Source organism: Phaethon lepturus, unplaced genomic scaffold, assembly GCF_000687285.1.
Source record: "Phaethon lepturus isolate BGI_N335 unplaced genomic scaffold, ASM68728v1 scaffold5001, whole genome shotgun sequence".
In the NCBI taxonomy this organism is placed as follows: Eukaryota; Metazoa; Chordata; class Aves; order Phaethontiformes; family Phaethontidae; genus Phaethon; species Phaethon lepturus.
The window spans coordinates 1-16,677 of NW_010516822.1; the positions used below are offsets into that span (position 1 = coordinate 1).

General features: G+C 37.6%; 1 protein-coding gene across 1 annotated transcript in view; it reads left to right on the top strand.

Moving 5' to 3' along the window:
• Nucleotides 1-1,103: 1,103 nt before the first annotated feature.
• The window catches only part of SLC36A4 (solute carrier family 36 (proton/amino acid symporter), member 4), a gene marked incomplete at both ends in the record, with an annotated part of 43,791 nt that continues 28,217 nt past the window's right edge, over nt 1,104-16,677 (top strand). Inside the window, 5 exons of the mRNA XM_010296177.1 lie at nt 1,104-1,227; nt 1,999-2,089; nt 3,168-3,256; nt 4,540-4,635; nt 6,224-6,308. Coding sequence (XP_010294479.1) covers nt 1,104-1,227; nt 1,999-2,089; nt 3,168-3,256; nt 4,540-4,635; nt 6,224-6,308 — 485 coding nt within the window. The remainder of the gene's footprint in view (nt 1,228-1,998; nt 2,090-3,167; nt 3,257-4,539; nt 4,636-6,223; nt 6,309-16,677) is intronic.

Genomic DNA, 16,677 nt, shown 5'->3' on the forward strand with positions numbered 1-16,677 from the left:
TTATTTCTCATTACCCTGCTCTGATTTTGATTAGCAATAAATTAAACTCATTTCTCCAAGTTGAGTGAATGTTCACTCCGAGTATGTAATATTTTTGCCTGCTGAATAGTGAAACGTGTTTTAAGATATCTAATGTCTTTTGTGGTGTTCTTCAATGTTTTCAGAGTTCCATAAATACTGTGGTAATTCAGTAAGGTGTGCTCTTGCACACTTAGAAATACATAGTAATTTTTTAAAAAATAGGAAATATTAAAATCACAAGTATTTACATTTTTTTGTGAAAATGATGTAGATTGAGACTTATTCAGTGCATTTTATGACTGGATACTGTGGTAGGCAAGTAAGGTAAATAATCTTTTTGCTCTTGGTGGGATTTGTTTTGTTTAACTGTAGTAATTTAAAAATGGTTATAATTTAATCAACATTAAACTGGCATAAGCTGTTAGTTTTGCCTGAAAGGCAATTTTGTTCACTACTGGCTGCTTGCTGTTGCTTGACACTGTTATTTAGCTGCATGATGGAATTGCATTTGTTGACCGCCGTGGCAGTTTATGCTGCTTTAAAAAGTTCATGAAATTGCAGCTTGCAAAGTGTGCGGCTTAATTCTGCATCTTGGTTCTCTTGCCAGTGACTGGAGACATCTTCTGCGGTACCTGTCTTACCCATCCATTTTAGGATGGGATGACGCTGGGGAGTTCCCTTCTTCACCACCGATAAGAGTAGACTAAATGCTTAGTTTTGCAGTAGCTAATGGTGGGTAAGACGAATCTCATCCTTTTGTAACAATGGATGACTTTTCTGTTTTGCTTTATGGTGTATTAGCTTGCAGAATGATCTAAACCATCAACATTTTGATGATACAAAACTGTTTATCTTAGTGAAAAACTGTAGTTTTTAGCCATGATAATAATGATAATGAGACAGTGTGCCACTTTAAAGAGAGAGAATTTCCTGTGCAAACTTGTGCTGTGCGTATCTATCTGCCTAAATCAGCTTTAGTTAGGAACATATGTAAACCTCATGGCATGGGAAGTTTGAATAATGTTTTACTTATAAACTGTAAGTTTCTTTCTAATGCTAATGTAGTGTTAACTCTTGTACAGACATGGAAGTAATGAAGCCTTTAATTGATGAAGAAAATTCAGATGGCATCTCAGATGAAGAGCATGAAAATAATTTCCTGCCAGTTGAGAAGCATTACCGGCTTGATAATGAAGAAGGCATTACGTATGTATTACTCTTACGTTCAGCTTATTAAAATTTGTTGCCTCCAACTTGTTTCTCCTGACCAGTTTACTGAACTCTTAAGGAGTTTTTTTGCACCCACAGTACAGTTTTGTGGTTATACATCATGACTTTGCATAGTTTTGCTGAAAAGCAGCCCATTTTGAGTGGGTTCTCTGGGAGCTAACAATGTACTGGCTGTAAAATATTCCAAGGTGGCCATTTGTAAAGTGATTGGGTCACTCAAAATCCAAGCACTGTTTAAAGAAGGTTTTGATTGTTTTTATTTTTTCGTAAATAAATTTCAGAAGACTTTGGAAATGATGTTTGTTGAAGTTTAATTCAAAAAACTTGTAAAGTGTTGTTTTTTTTTTTTTTTCTTTTGATAAAGCTTTGGCTGTAAGACTTGTGATTTGCAGCTGGTAATTGTTTTGAATATTATTGATTCTAAAATAGCATTGATGAAACTTGGTAATTTTGACTCTGAGGCCGAAGAACAATAAAACTGCACAGAAAATAACCTTTCACAAGCTGGAGGAAGGAACTGAAGATTAGACTTGTATGTTCTATTTGAGGGAGCTCACATGTAAAGATGAATAAGAACATTATGTGAATGTGCTGGACATTCTTTAAAGAAGCTGAACCACCTTAAAGTAGTTGAAGCTCACAATTTATCCCTTTACTAATAAATGACAGAGGGTGTGGTTTTGTTTTTGCCCACCTTCCCCCAACTCAGTGTACCTCTAATGTGACTTTTAATATTTTTATCTTCAGATTTATACAAACACTTACACACCTCCTCAAGGGAAACATTGGAACTGGGCTTCTAGGTCTTCCACTTGCAATAAAAAATGCTGGCATTGTGGTAAGAATTAAGTTATTTTTCATAGATTAGAAAAATTATATTGTGTTCTATTTTTCCTCTTTAGTCTGGTGAAGTTACTACTGAAGATTGAGATTTTTTTTTTTTTGGAAGTTACTACTTCACCCTGAAGACTTTATAGCATGTGTTATATTTTTGCTTAGCCAAAGTGTTTTTCTGGTGAAAACAAAAACTTTGTCAAAAAAAAGAAAGATTTTGATTCACTCAGACTCCTATGATGTCTCATGGGAATTATTATTATGGGGTTCTCTTATCTTTGTCCAGACTTCTCTCTAGCCAGATTGTATGTCCCAGGATGCAGCGTCAGCTTGTTAAATCAATCTTGTTTCTGCGAAAACAGGGTATAGTACAGGCTAGTTTATACTGGGTGACAAACAATGCGTTTCCTTAGGCAAGGTAAATTTTATCAATTGAAATACTCTCCTTACTGGCTAAATAAGACCGTAATTCATTGTGTTCAGTTTAGGAATGAAAGTTACATGTGAAAAGCAAGTACCTTCTGTGAAAACTTTTGGTCAGACTTCTACTCAGAAACAAATTATTTAATTTGAAAATTATCTCATGACTTTTTGATTGTAGAAGTTATTAGGATTGTGGTGATTTGTGTTTGGTTTTTTTTATACTGCACATAATCAAGTCTACTAATGTAAAGGAAAGAAACCTTTATTGTCATTAACATTGCCACTTTAAAGTGGTTCAAACTACCGTTTCAAATTTTGTAAAATATGCGGTCTTCTGTCTTGACAAATTTTTTTGGCAAATATCTTAATGAAGCTGTTAGAGGAATGAAGTTGTTCATGCCCGTTTGATATTTATGGCTTGATGGCCCCTGAGTAGCCTTCTGTCGGATAGTGAACGAAAAGTAAGGAATGCCATAAAACATTGGCAGCAAATTCTCCTCTGAGAGGGCAAAAAAATCCAGTTGCATGAAATTTTTAATTCTTTCTTTAGTTGATGCAATGTGAAATTTTTGCATGTAAAGATTTTCCCCTGGCATATTTTCATTAAAAATTCTGTTTATCTCCCATGTCCTCCTTTTTTTTTTTTCCTCCCATACTAGATCGGACCAATCAGCCTTGTGTTCATAGGAGTTATATCTGTTCATTGTATGCACATCTTGGTACGTTGCAGCCACTGTCTATGTCAGAGGTAAATGTGGAACTACTCATTCTGTTGCCAAGTTTGAGTATTATTTTCTTCTTTCTTCTTTTCTATTTCTGATTTTTGGCCTACAGAATGTCCTGATGCTGTAGCAGTTTTCAGATCAGAATCTTGTACTTCAAAGAAAAAACACTCAAATTCTTATCTTATAAATGATTGCTGTGCTTTGTGCAACACTGCTTTAATACATTGAAAAAATATTTCTTCTCTGCTCATATACAAAATGAAGTTGGTTTAATTTGTATTGCCTCGTATCCTGTTCCCTGTCTTAGCTGACAAATAATCAGATCTTTCTCATTGCAGTTTTAATTGCTTAACTTCAGTCCTTTAGTCCTTCTTTATCTTCACAGCTTTGAAAAGTGTTCACTTTATAAAAAGTCAGTTTATAAGTACTTTATAGGAATAAAAGGTAAACTAAGAATTGCTATTAATGTCTTTCATGATTATATGTGAGCTCAGTCTCTTTGGATTGTGACAACTTCAAAATTGTAGTGCTGAAGGGATGTGTTAAAATGATGCGAGTGAGCAGATAGGTATTCCTATATACGAGATATTCCTCCAAGTCAGATGTACAATACTGGGGGGGAAGCAGTTATTCAAAACTGACTGACAGAATATTTTGATTAATAGTGATATTTATTAAACATTTTTATCTTACTGTCAGGTGTTAAAGAGAAGCAGTGGGAGGGTCTCATATTTAAAAAATGCACTGAAGCTTTTGAACTGAGTGGAAACACAAAACAGTTCATGTCCCTGTAGCTGGAAAATCTTACCAGTTTAATGTGATACTGTACTGGGAAGGGATCCTGTCATTCCTGAATTGTTTTTTTCCTCTGTAGTTTTGAATGGCCTTTGAAGATGTACATAAAACTAGGATCACTGAAACAATTGTGCTTGACTGTTTGTCCAGGAAAATCTGTTGAATCCTGTTGAAGTTCTTTGTGACTTTTAGATTGGAGATGGATTTCTTAAGCTGATATTATAAGTATCTAATTTTGGATTTGTTTGTCGGGAAACTTATTCTGTAAGAAAATGATTTAGTACTCTTGAATTAGGGGGAAGCAGCATTGTGGCTCGCATGCTTGTAGAGTGCCGAATAGCCCTTCCTGGGGGAGAGAAGCCCCAACCATACCTCTAAAATTCAGCAGCTGTAGGATGGTGCCACAGGTGATTACTTATAACCATAGGGAGGCCACCAGCATTTTTAAGGTAGGGACCTAGGCCCTCATAGTTTCTAGTAATTCCATTCTTTCTTTGCTCTTTGATTTCAGGATGAAAAAATCCTCACTGGGGTATAGCGATACGGTTAGTTACGCTATGGAAGTGGGGCCCCTGACTGCTCTTCAGAAACGAGCTTCTTGGGGGCGGTAAGTTTGCAGTACAATTTAATTTAATAAATTCGTTATTAAAAATTACCACTTGGAGATTTCCTTTTGCTAAGATGTTACCTGCTTTAAGAATGTGTTCTGTGTGCTTGAAATATTGTGCAGTATTATTATTTTTTTTTTTTTTTTTTCCTGCAGCTAGTAGTGGTGATGTGAGAGGATTGGAGAGTGTGTTTCTGTTAGCCATTTCAATTTTCAGGTCTGCAAGAGCTGTAAAGTAAAGAAATCTGTTTAGTAATACAGGAAGAGATGCGGTATAACCAGAAATGCATTCTGTTTTGTCTAATGTAGGGAAGTAATTTCAGTTTTCATTCTTCTTTACCGTAAACACATTTCTCTGCATCAGAGTTCACTCTTTAAGCACGTTGACACTACAAATGTAAATTACTTCAGTATATTTATTGTGAAAGGAGGCAAAGCAGTTCTTTGATTCCTTTCTAAATATAACATACAAATAATGGAGAAATATTAACTATATTTTGTGATAATGAAATGCAGGTATTAATAGCTTGTTGTCTCTCAAATACTTTATCCCTCTTTTAAAAAAAAACATTATTTTTTCTTTGCCATTTGTTGCTGTCTAACTGTTTATGGAGTTTATGGTGTGACTATACAGTAGTAAAACTCAAAAACTCAGATGTGTTGTTCAATGTTAAAGTGCTTTTTTTCCTCACTTGAGGATGAATTTGTTTTGGTCCTGTTTTCAAGGATGCAGCATCTTGCATCGTGTGTTTTGGCTATTACTTTGTTTTGAATAAGAAAAAGGTGAGCTAGATCTTTTGTGATGACTTCATAGGAATGGAGTAGAGTTCAATTAGAGGGAAAGTTTGTTTGTAGGAAAATATAATGACAATTCTGTGATGCACCAAAGACTTACAAGACACAAATGGCAATTTGATTTCAAGACACACTGCTGCAGCAAATCCATTCTCTGAGGCAGATCTCTGCTGTATGCCTGAATCTAGTGAAGTGTTTCATTACAGTGTGTCTTCAGGCCACCGTTGTGCATAGCTTTTTTAAAAAACAATCTGAACCATAGTTTAGAGTGTTTTTTTTCAATGAGGTAGTGTCTGAATATGTGTTTGGATACATTGATAAGAGACCCACTTAGTAAGATGTGAAAATGTTTGTTATCTTGAGTTGCTGAAACTTAGATTACTTAGACTGTATAAGACATTTAATCTCTGGTCCTGGTGGAAAACTGCTGTGTTAAGGGTTAGCAGACCCCAGCAGAATTTATATGTGCATTGAATATATATGTCTGTTGTTTACATTTGTACCACATTGTTGAGTCTTTGAATTTTGTTTTATGCTACTTTAAAATATGTAAGTACCTTTATTTTTCTTTTTTTAAAGAAACTTTGATGCCTACTCAATGTTACCTTAAAAAGCAAACACACACAAACCCACCCTGTTTTGCCAGGAACCTGCATTGAGTGGTCCTGAGGCATTTGAATCTAACGTTTTGACTACTGTAAAAAGGAGGAGTAATTGCATGTTAGCTAGAAATTAATTGTTTGGATCCTAAGTATAATGTTTGTTTTTTGGTTTTTTTTTTTTTTTCCCTCAGGTATATTGTTGACTTCTTCCTCGTGATAACACAATTGGGATTTTGTAGCGTTTATATTGTGTTCTTGGCAGAAAATGTGAAACAGGTGAGTAATGTTAGTGTATGAAAACAGTTGTGGTTTTAGATTCATTTTCCTTCACTTTTCTTTCTTATCCTTATAAAGTCCTAACAGAACTACTTCTAAAACGTGAAGTTGAGAGATGCACAGAATGAGTTCTACCATGGTTTCCACAAAAAAAACTTGTGGTGAAAAGGAGCGATGTGCAAAGTGAAATACATTTGAATCTTGTGCAAATGTTTGTGGCTTCATTGCCCTCTTTGTTTGTTGAATTTAAAAATTACTTGTGGAAATGATAGAAAATAAGGCTGAAACTGCTCTAGGAGCACTGCCCTATATTTTTTTTTTTTTTATCTCCTGGCTAGACTTTCTGCTGACTTCCTTTTTTTTTTTCCCCCTGAACAGGAGTTCAGGCATATTTTTCCCTTTTCATGTCACTGGAATCTTTCTTTGGTTCTTGTTTAGTCCTGTCCCTTTTCTAGAATGGTCTCATCTGCCACAGAATCCATTGTATCTAAGTAAATCTTGATTTTTGTTCTTAAAAATGCTTGACATTGAAATTTCTGCAGCATCCTCAATAGTCAGTTCCAATGCTTTCTTATCTGTTAGACAGCTTCTTGTTTGTAGAAGCTTAAAAATTTCTTATTGGTGTTGTAAGTCCTTTATTTCATGTTCTAACTATAAGTAATTTATTCTTTTCTATTTGCAGATACCTTTTATATTTTTGAATGTTGTTATCTTGTCTCCCCTCTATCCAATAGAATCTAATAGCTCCTCTTGCTTTTCTGTGAACACTGTGCAGTTGGTCACATCTCTCTCTTTTTTCCAAGTTTTATCCCTGAAGTTGGTTATGCTACTCTAGCTGAAGTTTTGCTTGTGACCAATAAAGATGAAAGGTTATTTCACAGGTCTTGTAGGTCATATTCCAGACTTGACATATCAGTATAATGATCATTTTGCAGGAGCATGTCATTGCTAACTCATCATTAGCTTGTGTCCACTGTGATATCTCAATCCTTTACTACAGAGCTGCATTCTAGGAAATTCTTCTGGTTCTTCTTTCTGTACAGATGGTTTCTGCTTACTTATAGAATCTTTATTTTTCCTTACCTGATTGATTTTTAACCTGATTGAATTTTAATCCTGTTCTTCAATGTTCTTTCACTTTCCGTCTGGAATAAGATGTTTAAACACTGCTTACTACATTGTCTGTGTTATTAATGAAAATATTAAATAGCAGTGCTCATGTAGCACTGCAAATACTATTTAGGCCTATAATACATAGTATTAAACATATGCAAACACATTTCAATATGTTACAGATTTTTAAATAGATTGGATATTAATTTTTAGAAAAATACTGTGATTTATCTGTGCAAGTTGATTTATTTAAGGATGTCTAAAAATATTTCATCATGCCATATTTATGAAAAAGTCTATTAAAAATTGCAAATGAATCCCCACAACCACAAATGCGTACACACCTCCCAAGCAACCCCCAAACCTTTCAATAAAACACAACTAACCCTTTTCTCTCCCACAACCACCCGTCACAGATGAAAGCAAACAAAACCATGCCTATCACTTCCATGACAACCGCTCCTGCTTTCATTCATGTTTTTTGTCTCTCATTCCCCAGCCCTTCGAAGCTCTTCTTTTTCTCATCGGTGGTGATTTTTCTGTTGACGGCGTCCCTGACATTTCCTAGTCCTTCCTCATTGCACACTCAGCAGCTGTGGTCAGCGGTTTGTGTGTCTGAGCAGGTGGTGCACGGGAGGGCAAGCCAGCACAGCTTGGCTGCTCAGAGAGGAGCCACACACACTTTGGGCTTGTGGTGCTCTCTCCTCCATGGGCTTAACATGCCAGGACTCTACCAGTGTACTCTGCTGTGTTTTCTGCTCATAAGATTCTAGTTGGTCACTTGGCATAAAGCTAATGAGGATGAATCTGAGCCTGTATCTAAACATGCCTGCTTCTGTAATTAGTGAAGTTGGTGAGGAATACGGTATGGCAGGTCATTGAGCATTAATCACCCATATGGACTCTTCTACCCAAAAGGTAGAATAAAGGTGTCTGTGCATAGCGTAACTTTAATGAGGAAGAAGAGTGTCCCCTGGGCAGTTAGTACATTGAAGATACTATGTTTTTTCCCCCTCCCCTTGTAGGTGAGCATTTATATTGCATTTAAAAAGTATTCCAAGTTCTATGGATGAAGATCCTGTCAGGGCGAGGAGAACTTGTGTATTTGGAAGCTGGATACTCTGTAATTTGCATCTTGGAAGAGGAAAAACACCCAATCCTTAGAAAGTAGAGTCCCACCGCCACAATCTATCTCAATACCTAAAAATCCTATTTTGCATCCAATGTCCTTTTGCTGGCCTTCTGAAGTGGAGATTTTTTATTGCATCCTTTGCAATGTAAGTTAGAATCAAAACTTCTCCCATCAGATAAGTATCTGATCAACCAGTTGTTATATATGTGTTTTGACCTTAAGCAAAATATGAGACACTTAGGCTTTTGTAGATTTTGAAAAAACCTGAAACCTTTACAGGAAACCTGTTGCTGCTTTCTTGAAAAAAGTTGAAAGATCGTATAGAAAAGCAACCTCTGCAAAAGCAGTGGCTGCAGAGACTCATGACGTGTACCCTGTGAATGAATTAAAGTTATTAGCAATTCAGAAGTCCCACTTACAAGTGTATTTTATTTAGATTGTCTTGAGCTCTTTCTCCTGGGAGGGAGAAGGCTGTGGTTTCTTTCTGGCGACTTTCTGTTGCCCGTAGAGGGCACCAAAGAACACAAGTTGGTCTTGCTTTAACTAATTATTTGGGGTGGTGGAAGGATGAACAGAGGGAATAGGGGGTGGAGAACTAAGATGAAGGAAAAACATAGTAAAAGTGTTACTGATACTACTCCTTGACCAATATCTCTGCATTATGCTCCATATTCTTATTATGTTTGCATGTTGGGATGTGCAGTCAAACAGCCCACTGGAACCAATGGGAGCATCTACTGCGATCTTTTCTTTGAAATTCCTAAATTTAGTATGGTGAAGAAAGAGACTACTATTTCACAGAACAAAAAAGCAACAAGCATTTTAGAATGGTTCTGACACCTGAATTGTATATTCATCAGTCCGCATTATTTTGAGGTGAATATTTAGTTAGGCACATAGTGGTGCACATGAGTCGAAATACTTATTTCGTCTTTTGAATTCTGTGATTTGATATACCCTTCTCACTAATGGATATGCAGTATAGCTTCTGGTGCTAAATCTTTCCTCATTAGTGTCTGTGGGATTATAACAATGTTGTCTGCATTATGTTAAAGTTTTCCAGACGCTTTGTGCTCCAAGACTCTATTTCCATTTATATCAAATTGCAAATGAAACTTTTCCTAAGGAATATTTTCCTTGGGCACCAGAGAAAGGTTGCTGGTGAGAGTTCTGGTTAAGTCTGGCAGCATGCAAATATGGAGTTACAGGTGAATGTGTCTGGAATTGGAGAAGAATGATAAAACTATAACAAAAGCTGGAGGTTCACCACAGCGAGACCGGAGCAAGAACATACTGGATAGAAAAAAGAATCTGTGCCCAAAAAAGCATGGTCCCCTTTCATACCATAGTTACTTTGCTTTTCCTCCTTGAGCAACAGCAGACCTTAAGCCAAAAGTCTTGGCATTTATCAACTTGCTCATGAATATTTACTGAGTTCTCTGGAAAAGTGTCCTTTTCTCGTTGTTTGATGATAAAGCTAAAAAATGAAAACCTGTTCTTGCTCTGTGTGGGAGAACTTTATTAGATCTTTAGCACATTCCATCAGTGGCATATGCTACATAATGGATTTTTTTTTTTTTTTTTTGTGAAAAGGAAAAAAAAACCAACCCCACAACCCCAGAACTCAGGAAGTTGTACTTAGACATAAAATTGGAAGTGTTAAAAATGTTGCAGAGTTGAGTACTGAGTAATAATGAAATACCAGAACTACATGAACTGTGAAACATTTCTTTGGCCTTTTCATGCCAAATTACAGGATTACAATATAGTCTTTATCTGCCTGATAACATACTGGTTTTGGTCCAGATCTGGCCTTGTCTGTTGTACTGGTTGTTGCTCTGAGTTGAATAAGGAAGGAATCAGAAGGAACCATTGAACTCAAAGAGTACTGTTTTGATCCCATTAGGTATTGAAAAGTTCGTAGACTGTATGACAAAGAGTGGGTTTGGGGATATTGGCAAGGAAACAGTTGTCTCGGTCAAAGAGACTGAGGAAAGGGAATTATTTCTGGCTTCTGAGAGAGTTCTCAAATACGTTCATCAGTTAAACTGAATTTTCTGCAGTCACTAGTTGTGCATTAGTCATTTGCTGGGTGCCTGATGCATCAGGAATCTGGTAACCAGATTTGCACAAGTGTTTGATCTTCATGGATACAGCTGAATTTGGCAGATGCTGTGCTTGGGGTATGTAAATGAAACATTAGGTGAACCATTCCTGTAAACAAAGCTGTTTCAGATATCACACTATCATGTGAGTTAATGCTTGAGCAACGGAAGTGACTTCTGATGAAGTCACCTTGTGACTAGGGACTTCAGTGACTGTGTGCTTCCTTTCTAAAACCCAAATGAAGTTTCCTCATGTGGATTAGGGAAACATTTGTGGAACTCCCAGGTGCAGTCATGATAAACGCAGAACAAAATGCAGATAATGTGTGTTCAGATTGGAAGTTGAACGATATCCACTGAGCTCTGTGACGTACAAAAGGATATGTATGTGTGTCTCTGTCAAGCACAGATCCATTGAATGGATAAGTGAAGAGATTTCTCTAAGTTGGCTGATACTCCAGCGGTTATTTCAGATTATATTGCTTTGTTTATAGGGAAGAGGCAGTTAAGTTATAATGTCCATGGCTCAGCATTACTGCGGTATGCAGTGATGCACTAGCAGAGAGCAGCAGGAGGTGGAAAGTGATTGTTGTCCACAAAAGGAATCTGAGATTACATTAATTCTAATATTTAGGAGGCCAGGTTAGACAGATAGTGAGTCATAGTCTGTCCTAACACAACGACCAGTAAACTTGCACTGAGCAAAACAATGTATGAGAAAAAGTTACTTTAAAAAAAAAAAAAAGGTCCTTCTTCTGCTTTGTATTTTGTTACTTGTTAGAACAGTTTTAAGTGTTACTTGATTATTTAAAAAAAAAATAATCTTGTAAAACACTTTTAAAGTGATGGTAATGTTAGCCTACACCTAAACAAGTATAGAATCATAGAATAGTTTGGGTTGGAAGGGACCTTTTAAGGCCATCTAGTCCAACCCCTCTGCAATGAGCAGGGACATCTTCAAAGATCAGGTTGCTCAGAGCCCCGTCCAACCTGACCTGGAATGGTTCCAGGGATGGGGCATCTACCACCTCTCTGGGCAACCTGTGACAGTGTTTTACCACCCTCGTTGGGAAAAATGTCTTCCTTAGATCTAGTCTAATCTGCCCTCATTTAGTTTAAAACCATTACCCCTTGTCCTACTGCTACAGGCCCTGCTAAAAGGTCTGTCCCCATCTTTCTTGTAAGCCCCCTTTAAGTCCTGGCAGGCTGCAATAAGGTCTCCCTGGATCCTTCTCTTCTGCAGGTGGAACAACCCCAACTCTCGCAGACTGGTCTCACAGCAGAGCTGTTCCAGCCCCCTGATCATTTTTGTGGCCTCCTCTGGACCCACTCCGACAGGTCCATGTCTCTCCTGTGCTGAGGGCTCCAGAGCTGGACGCAGCACTGCAGGGGGGTCTCCCCAGAGCGGAGCAGAGGGGCAGAATCCCCTCCCTCGCCCTGCTGGCCACGCTGCTTTGGATGCAGCCCAGGTTGGCCTTCTGGGCTGCGAGCGCACGTTGCCGGCTCAAGTCCAGATCTTCTTCCACCGGGATCCCCAAGTCCTTGAGTATAATGTCATCTTCATTAGAGTTTTCTTCTGCTGCTCTTCATTGTCAAATCTCCCACAGCCAACTGCTTCACTCTAAGAAGGAGAATAGTGATCCTTTTTATAATTTTTGCATTTTACTTTCCAGTTGGGCTTTCTTCTACCCGTCAGTCACTCCTGCCTGTTTGTTTAGCTCTCCCACAAGATTAACCTTTACTGGATCTTACCTGGTGTGCCTCTTTTGAGTCAGTGTACAGAATCACTATTCTGTTACATCTCAAAATCCACCTCTGCAGTATGGATAGTTCTGTGGTTTTGCCTAAACCCGTAAGTGGTACTACCCTGACTGACGTTGTTAAAGCTGCTTTATTGATATGAAGTTGATTTAAAGGTATATATATCCACAAAAAAGAATGAATTGTCCTCCTATGCTTTTATATCGGCATCACTGTGTCCATAGTATCAGTTACATGGTATATGCATGTGCATGTAAATGTACATAAAATAGTAAAAAAGTATTTTAGTAATGCAAAAACCTGTGTATATTGGACAAAATGAGAATGGCTTGACAGTCAGCAGTTGAACTGAAACTTTCAAAAGTTTCTTTTTTAATAAATTGAAATTATAGTTAATAATTAATATGTAATTAATATAATTGATAAATTGAAGCCATGAGCTTTGCATTTTGCTGCATGCAAGTAGAAGCTCATGGAGAGTAAATTTCAGAAAGTTCCTCCTCACCCAGACAGTACTTCTGTCTTCAGCAACATTACGGTTCACAGTAACCTCTTCATCTGATGGCAAGCTAATCTCTAAAATGCTCTGCATGGGATAAGCGTGTGTACTTTCAGCAGTTACAAGGGCATAAGTGGAACTTAACTAACCATTTCATGTGTTTTTTTCTGTACAAAGCCATAATCCTCCATAGGATAGTCTTTGGGAAACAGGGCTGTGTCAGGTATGGCTTTGGTTTTCTTATTTTATTTATCTCATAGCAGAATAATCCTCTGGGGTTGGTCAGATCTCACTAGAGTGAAGGCTATCACAAATAAATAAAGTTTGTTCTATTTTCTGAGTGGAGTTACAAATACCTTCATACAGTGACAGCTGTGACCACACAGAGCAAAGATGGGAAGAGAGTAAGGAATAACCGTGATTTGTACTGTTGAAGCCTGGTTAAAGCAGTGTCACTGTTGTGCTCTGAAGACAGAGGAAGGAGGGAGTCTGGGAGCAGATGGGCTGTATCCAAGAGTGCTGGGAGAAACCTGGAGTCTTTGAAAGACTGTACAGAGTGGGGGAGGTCCCTGAGAACTGAGGAGAGATAAATGTTGTGCTTACCTTCATAAAAGGCCAAAAGAATAATTTGTAGTATTAGAAGCCAGTCAGCCTCTCTTCAGTCCCTTTGAAAATCAGGAATTGAGTCTGATTGGAGCACATTTCTTAGGACGTGAGAGAATAAGTGGGTGGAACCAGTCAGTATGGATTTACCAAGGGACTGACCAACTTGATTGCTTTCTATAAGAAAAAACGTCTGAATGTACTAGAAGGCACCTTGACTTTAGCAAGGTTTTTCATGCTGTCTGACAATATCCTTGTATCCAAGTAAGCCTGTTGTGGGATGGATGGATGGATGGACGGACAACTAGCTGCGGAAGAAAAAAGCTGGTTTTATGGTCAGGCTTACAGGGTAGTGGTCATGATCATGAGCCAGCAGTGTGTCTTGACAGCAAAGGGAACCTACAGCATCTTGGGTTGTATGAACAGGAGAATTGCTCATAGATTGAGGGAAGTGATTATCATCCTTTATTTTGGAATTGTTAGACCACATCTAGAATACTCTGTCAAGTTTTGGATATCCATAATACTGGAAAGTCATTGACGAACTGGAATGAGTACAGGGCAGGGCTGTCGAAATGATTGGGGCTGTAGCACTTGCCCTCTGAGGGCTGGGGGAACTGGGCTTGTTCAGCTTGGAGAAGAACTGGCTTTTGGAGGACCTAGCAGCAGCCCCCCCAGGACTGCAAAGAGGTCTAGAAAATGGAACCAAGCTCCTTAGTAGATTTCAAGTGGGAGGACAAGAGAAAGTGGTCATAAGATAATGCAGGAGTTTCTGACCTGAAGCAAAGAAAAATTTTAAGACAGCTAAGCACTGGAGCCAGTTACCCAGAGGGGTTGTGCAGTCTCCATCCTTAGAAGTTTTCAAGACCCAGCTGAGGAATGGAGAGAGGAGCAATCTGGTATGACCCCATAGCTGGTTGAGCTGTGAGCAAGCAGTTGGACTATAGACCTCCTGAGGTCCCATCTAACCTAAATTATTCTGTGATTTAATGAATACAAATTTTTGGATTTTTGGATACCTCCATTTTTGGATGAGGTAGTGGAGAGCACTGTTGAGAATACAATGTTTTGTGTAGTAGATAGGAGACTTGATAAGGCAAAGTGACTCGAATGAGAGGTGGTGTGGAAGAGAGGAAGGGGCAGCAGGAAGACTTGGTGAATTTTGTAGAACTGGCATTTATTCCAGACATAGGATTTCAGCTTTTGGGTTAAAAACATACAAGTAGTAGATGATTTCTTAGCTGGGACTAAGATCAATGTGATTGCAAATCTGGTTTACTAAAAATATTAGTATTTTATTATTACAAATAACTATATAATTATATTTATTATTATAAAACTGAGCAGGTTCAGAATTTCATCCTTTTTTCTTTTTTTTCCCCATCCTCCCATCAAAATGTCTTTGATGCTCTGACTTCTGTCTTTAAACGGTATTTCAAAGGACAAGATCTGATGCAGGCTCCTGCAAGTCATGACTTCTTAGAGAATGCATTTGTCCTCTGTTTCCTTCTCTGGTGAATGCTGGGCAGGGAAGTGTACGGGGAGAAAGGGTAGATGCTTACAGTATTGTAAAGCAGGCCACACTGTTGTGGTTTATTGTAAGACTAGAATTTGTATCTGAAACGTGCAAGCGGGAGGTGGGAAGCTAGAGTCAGGGAGTCACAGTCTGATAATTTTAGTTGGCTCTGTTTTGTGCATTCTGCATCAATATTAATTCGTCTGGTGGTCGTTGTGGAGAGTTTGTATGCAGCTTTAGTATGTTCTGTGCTTTCATATTTTTTTGTGGAAATAAAAGGCAGATAATTATAAAGGCTATTTTGTATGACTACTTTTACCTTACACAACATGGAGCCCATCATCAGGGTAGCTGATCATAGTAGACCTCATTTTGAAAAGAATTCTATAGAATGTTGTATACTACATTTTCCAGCCATATTAGCCAGTGAAGTCCAGTTGGAATTTGGTGGTGGTAATAGAAAAAAAAAAAATTCTTATTTTAGGAACTTTTTATTGGGGTTTGTGTATAAAAATAGGGTGTCTTTATCTTAAGAGAAAACTGAAGTGGTTAAATGCCTGAAATTATTTAAGTAGAAGCTGATTTATAGTGTGATATTTTACAAATGTGTTTTAGAAGCTGAACTGTATCCTGCCTGCAGTTATTTTTTTTAGGAATAATTTCTTTTTTTTTAAAATAGCTCATGAGGCTTACAAATACTTACATAAATCGAAGGCACACTAGGTTAAATATTTATTGTAGCTGAGGTTTTCATTGTGACTTTCATGCTCAAATTACACTGTAATTCTTAGAAAACCCTCTTATTGTGTCCTTGGATGCAGAACAGCTCTGGCTACCTGCGAATGCATGTGAGCAAGGAAACATGAAAGGCTGTCAAAGCGTTCTGTATTTCTATTTTAAGTATGGTGAGAAAGCAGGGAAGTTCTACAGAGACCTTTACTTCATGTGGCATTAGGGAAGTAATTTGGTTAAGTGTTTGACATACTGCTTGCCAAAGTGGAGTTACTGTAGCTGTGTGAATTCTGGAATCCAATTTCAAGTGTATTTAGCTCTTCTTTGTATTTTTCTAAAAAATGTTATCTTAATGAAAACTAACAGATGTTAAATGCCTCGTAAGTGACAGTTAAGATTCTTGCAAGATGGAAACCATCAGTGTTTCTGTAATGACTGGTGTCCTCTGTCATTTGAAGTGAGACTTCTGGAGAACATGTGGTTGCAGAATTCTATCTTTTATCTTTCCCTTTTTCATAATGAAAAAACTGTCTAGTGCTTTTTGTAACAGAGAAAATAATTTTAAGTTAATGTCTTCTTGAGTTTGTGGATTGTTTGAAACAATGGAAATAAAGTGAATTGTGCAATTTTTCTCTTAGACTTGTGTGAGTTTTAGCAAACTTGACAATTTGAATGACTTTGTTAACATACAGTTAGTTTTACATTATAGGCTACCTCCCTCTGCCTCATGAAAGTCTCATAGTGCCAGTGATCCCTTGGTTGCCTACCGTATCTCCAGCCTGTCCTCATTTCTCCACTTCATCCTCTTCCTCAAAGTAAAAAATGAATAGCCCTGAGTTACTGTGATCTATAAAATAAAATAGATGTTATTAAGTACTGGTAGTTGTGGTGGTTTTTTATGTAGCCAT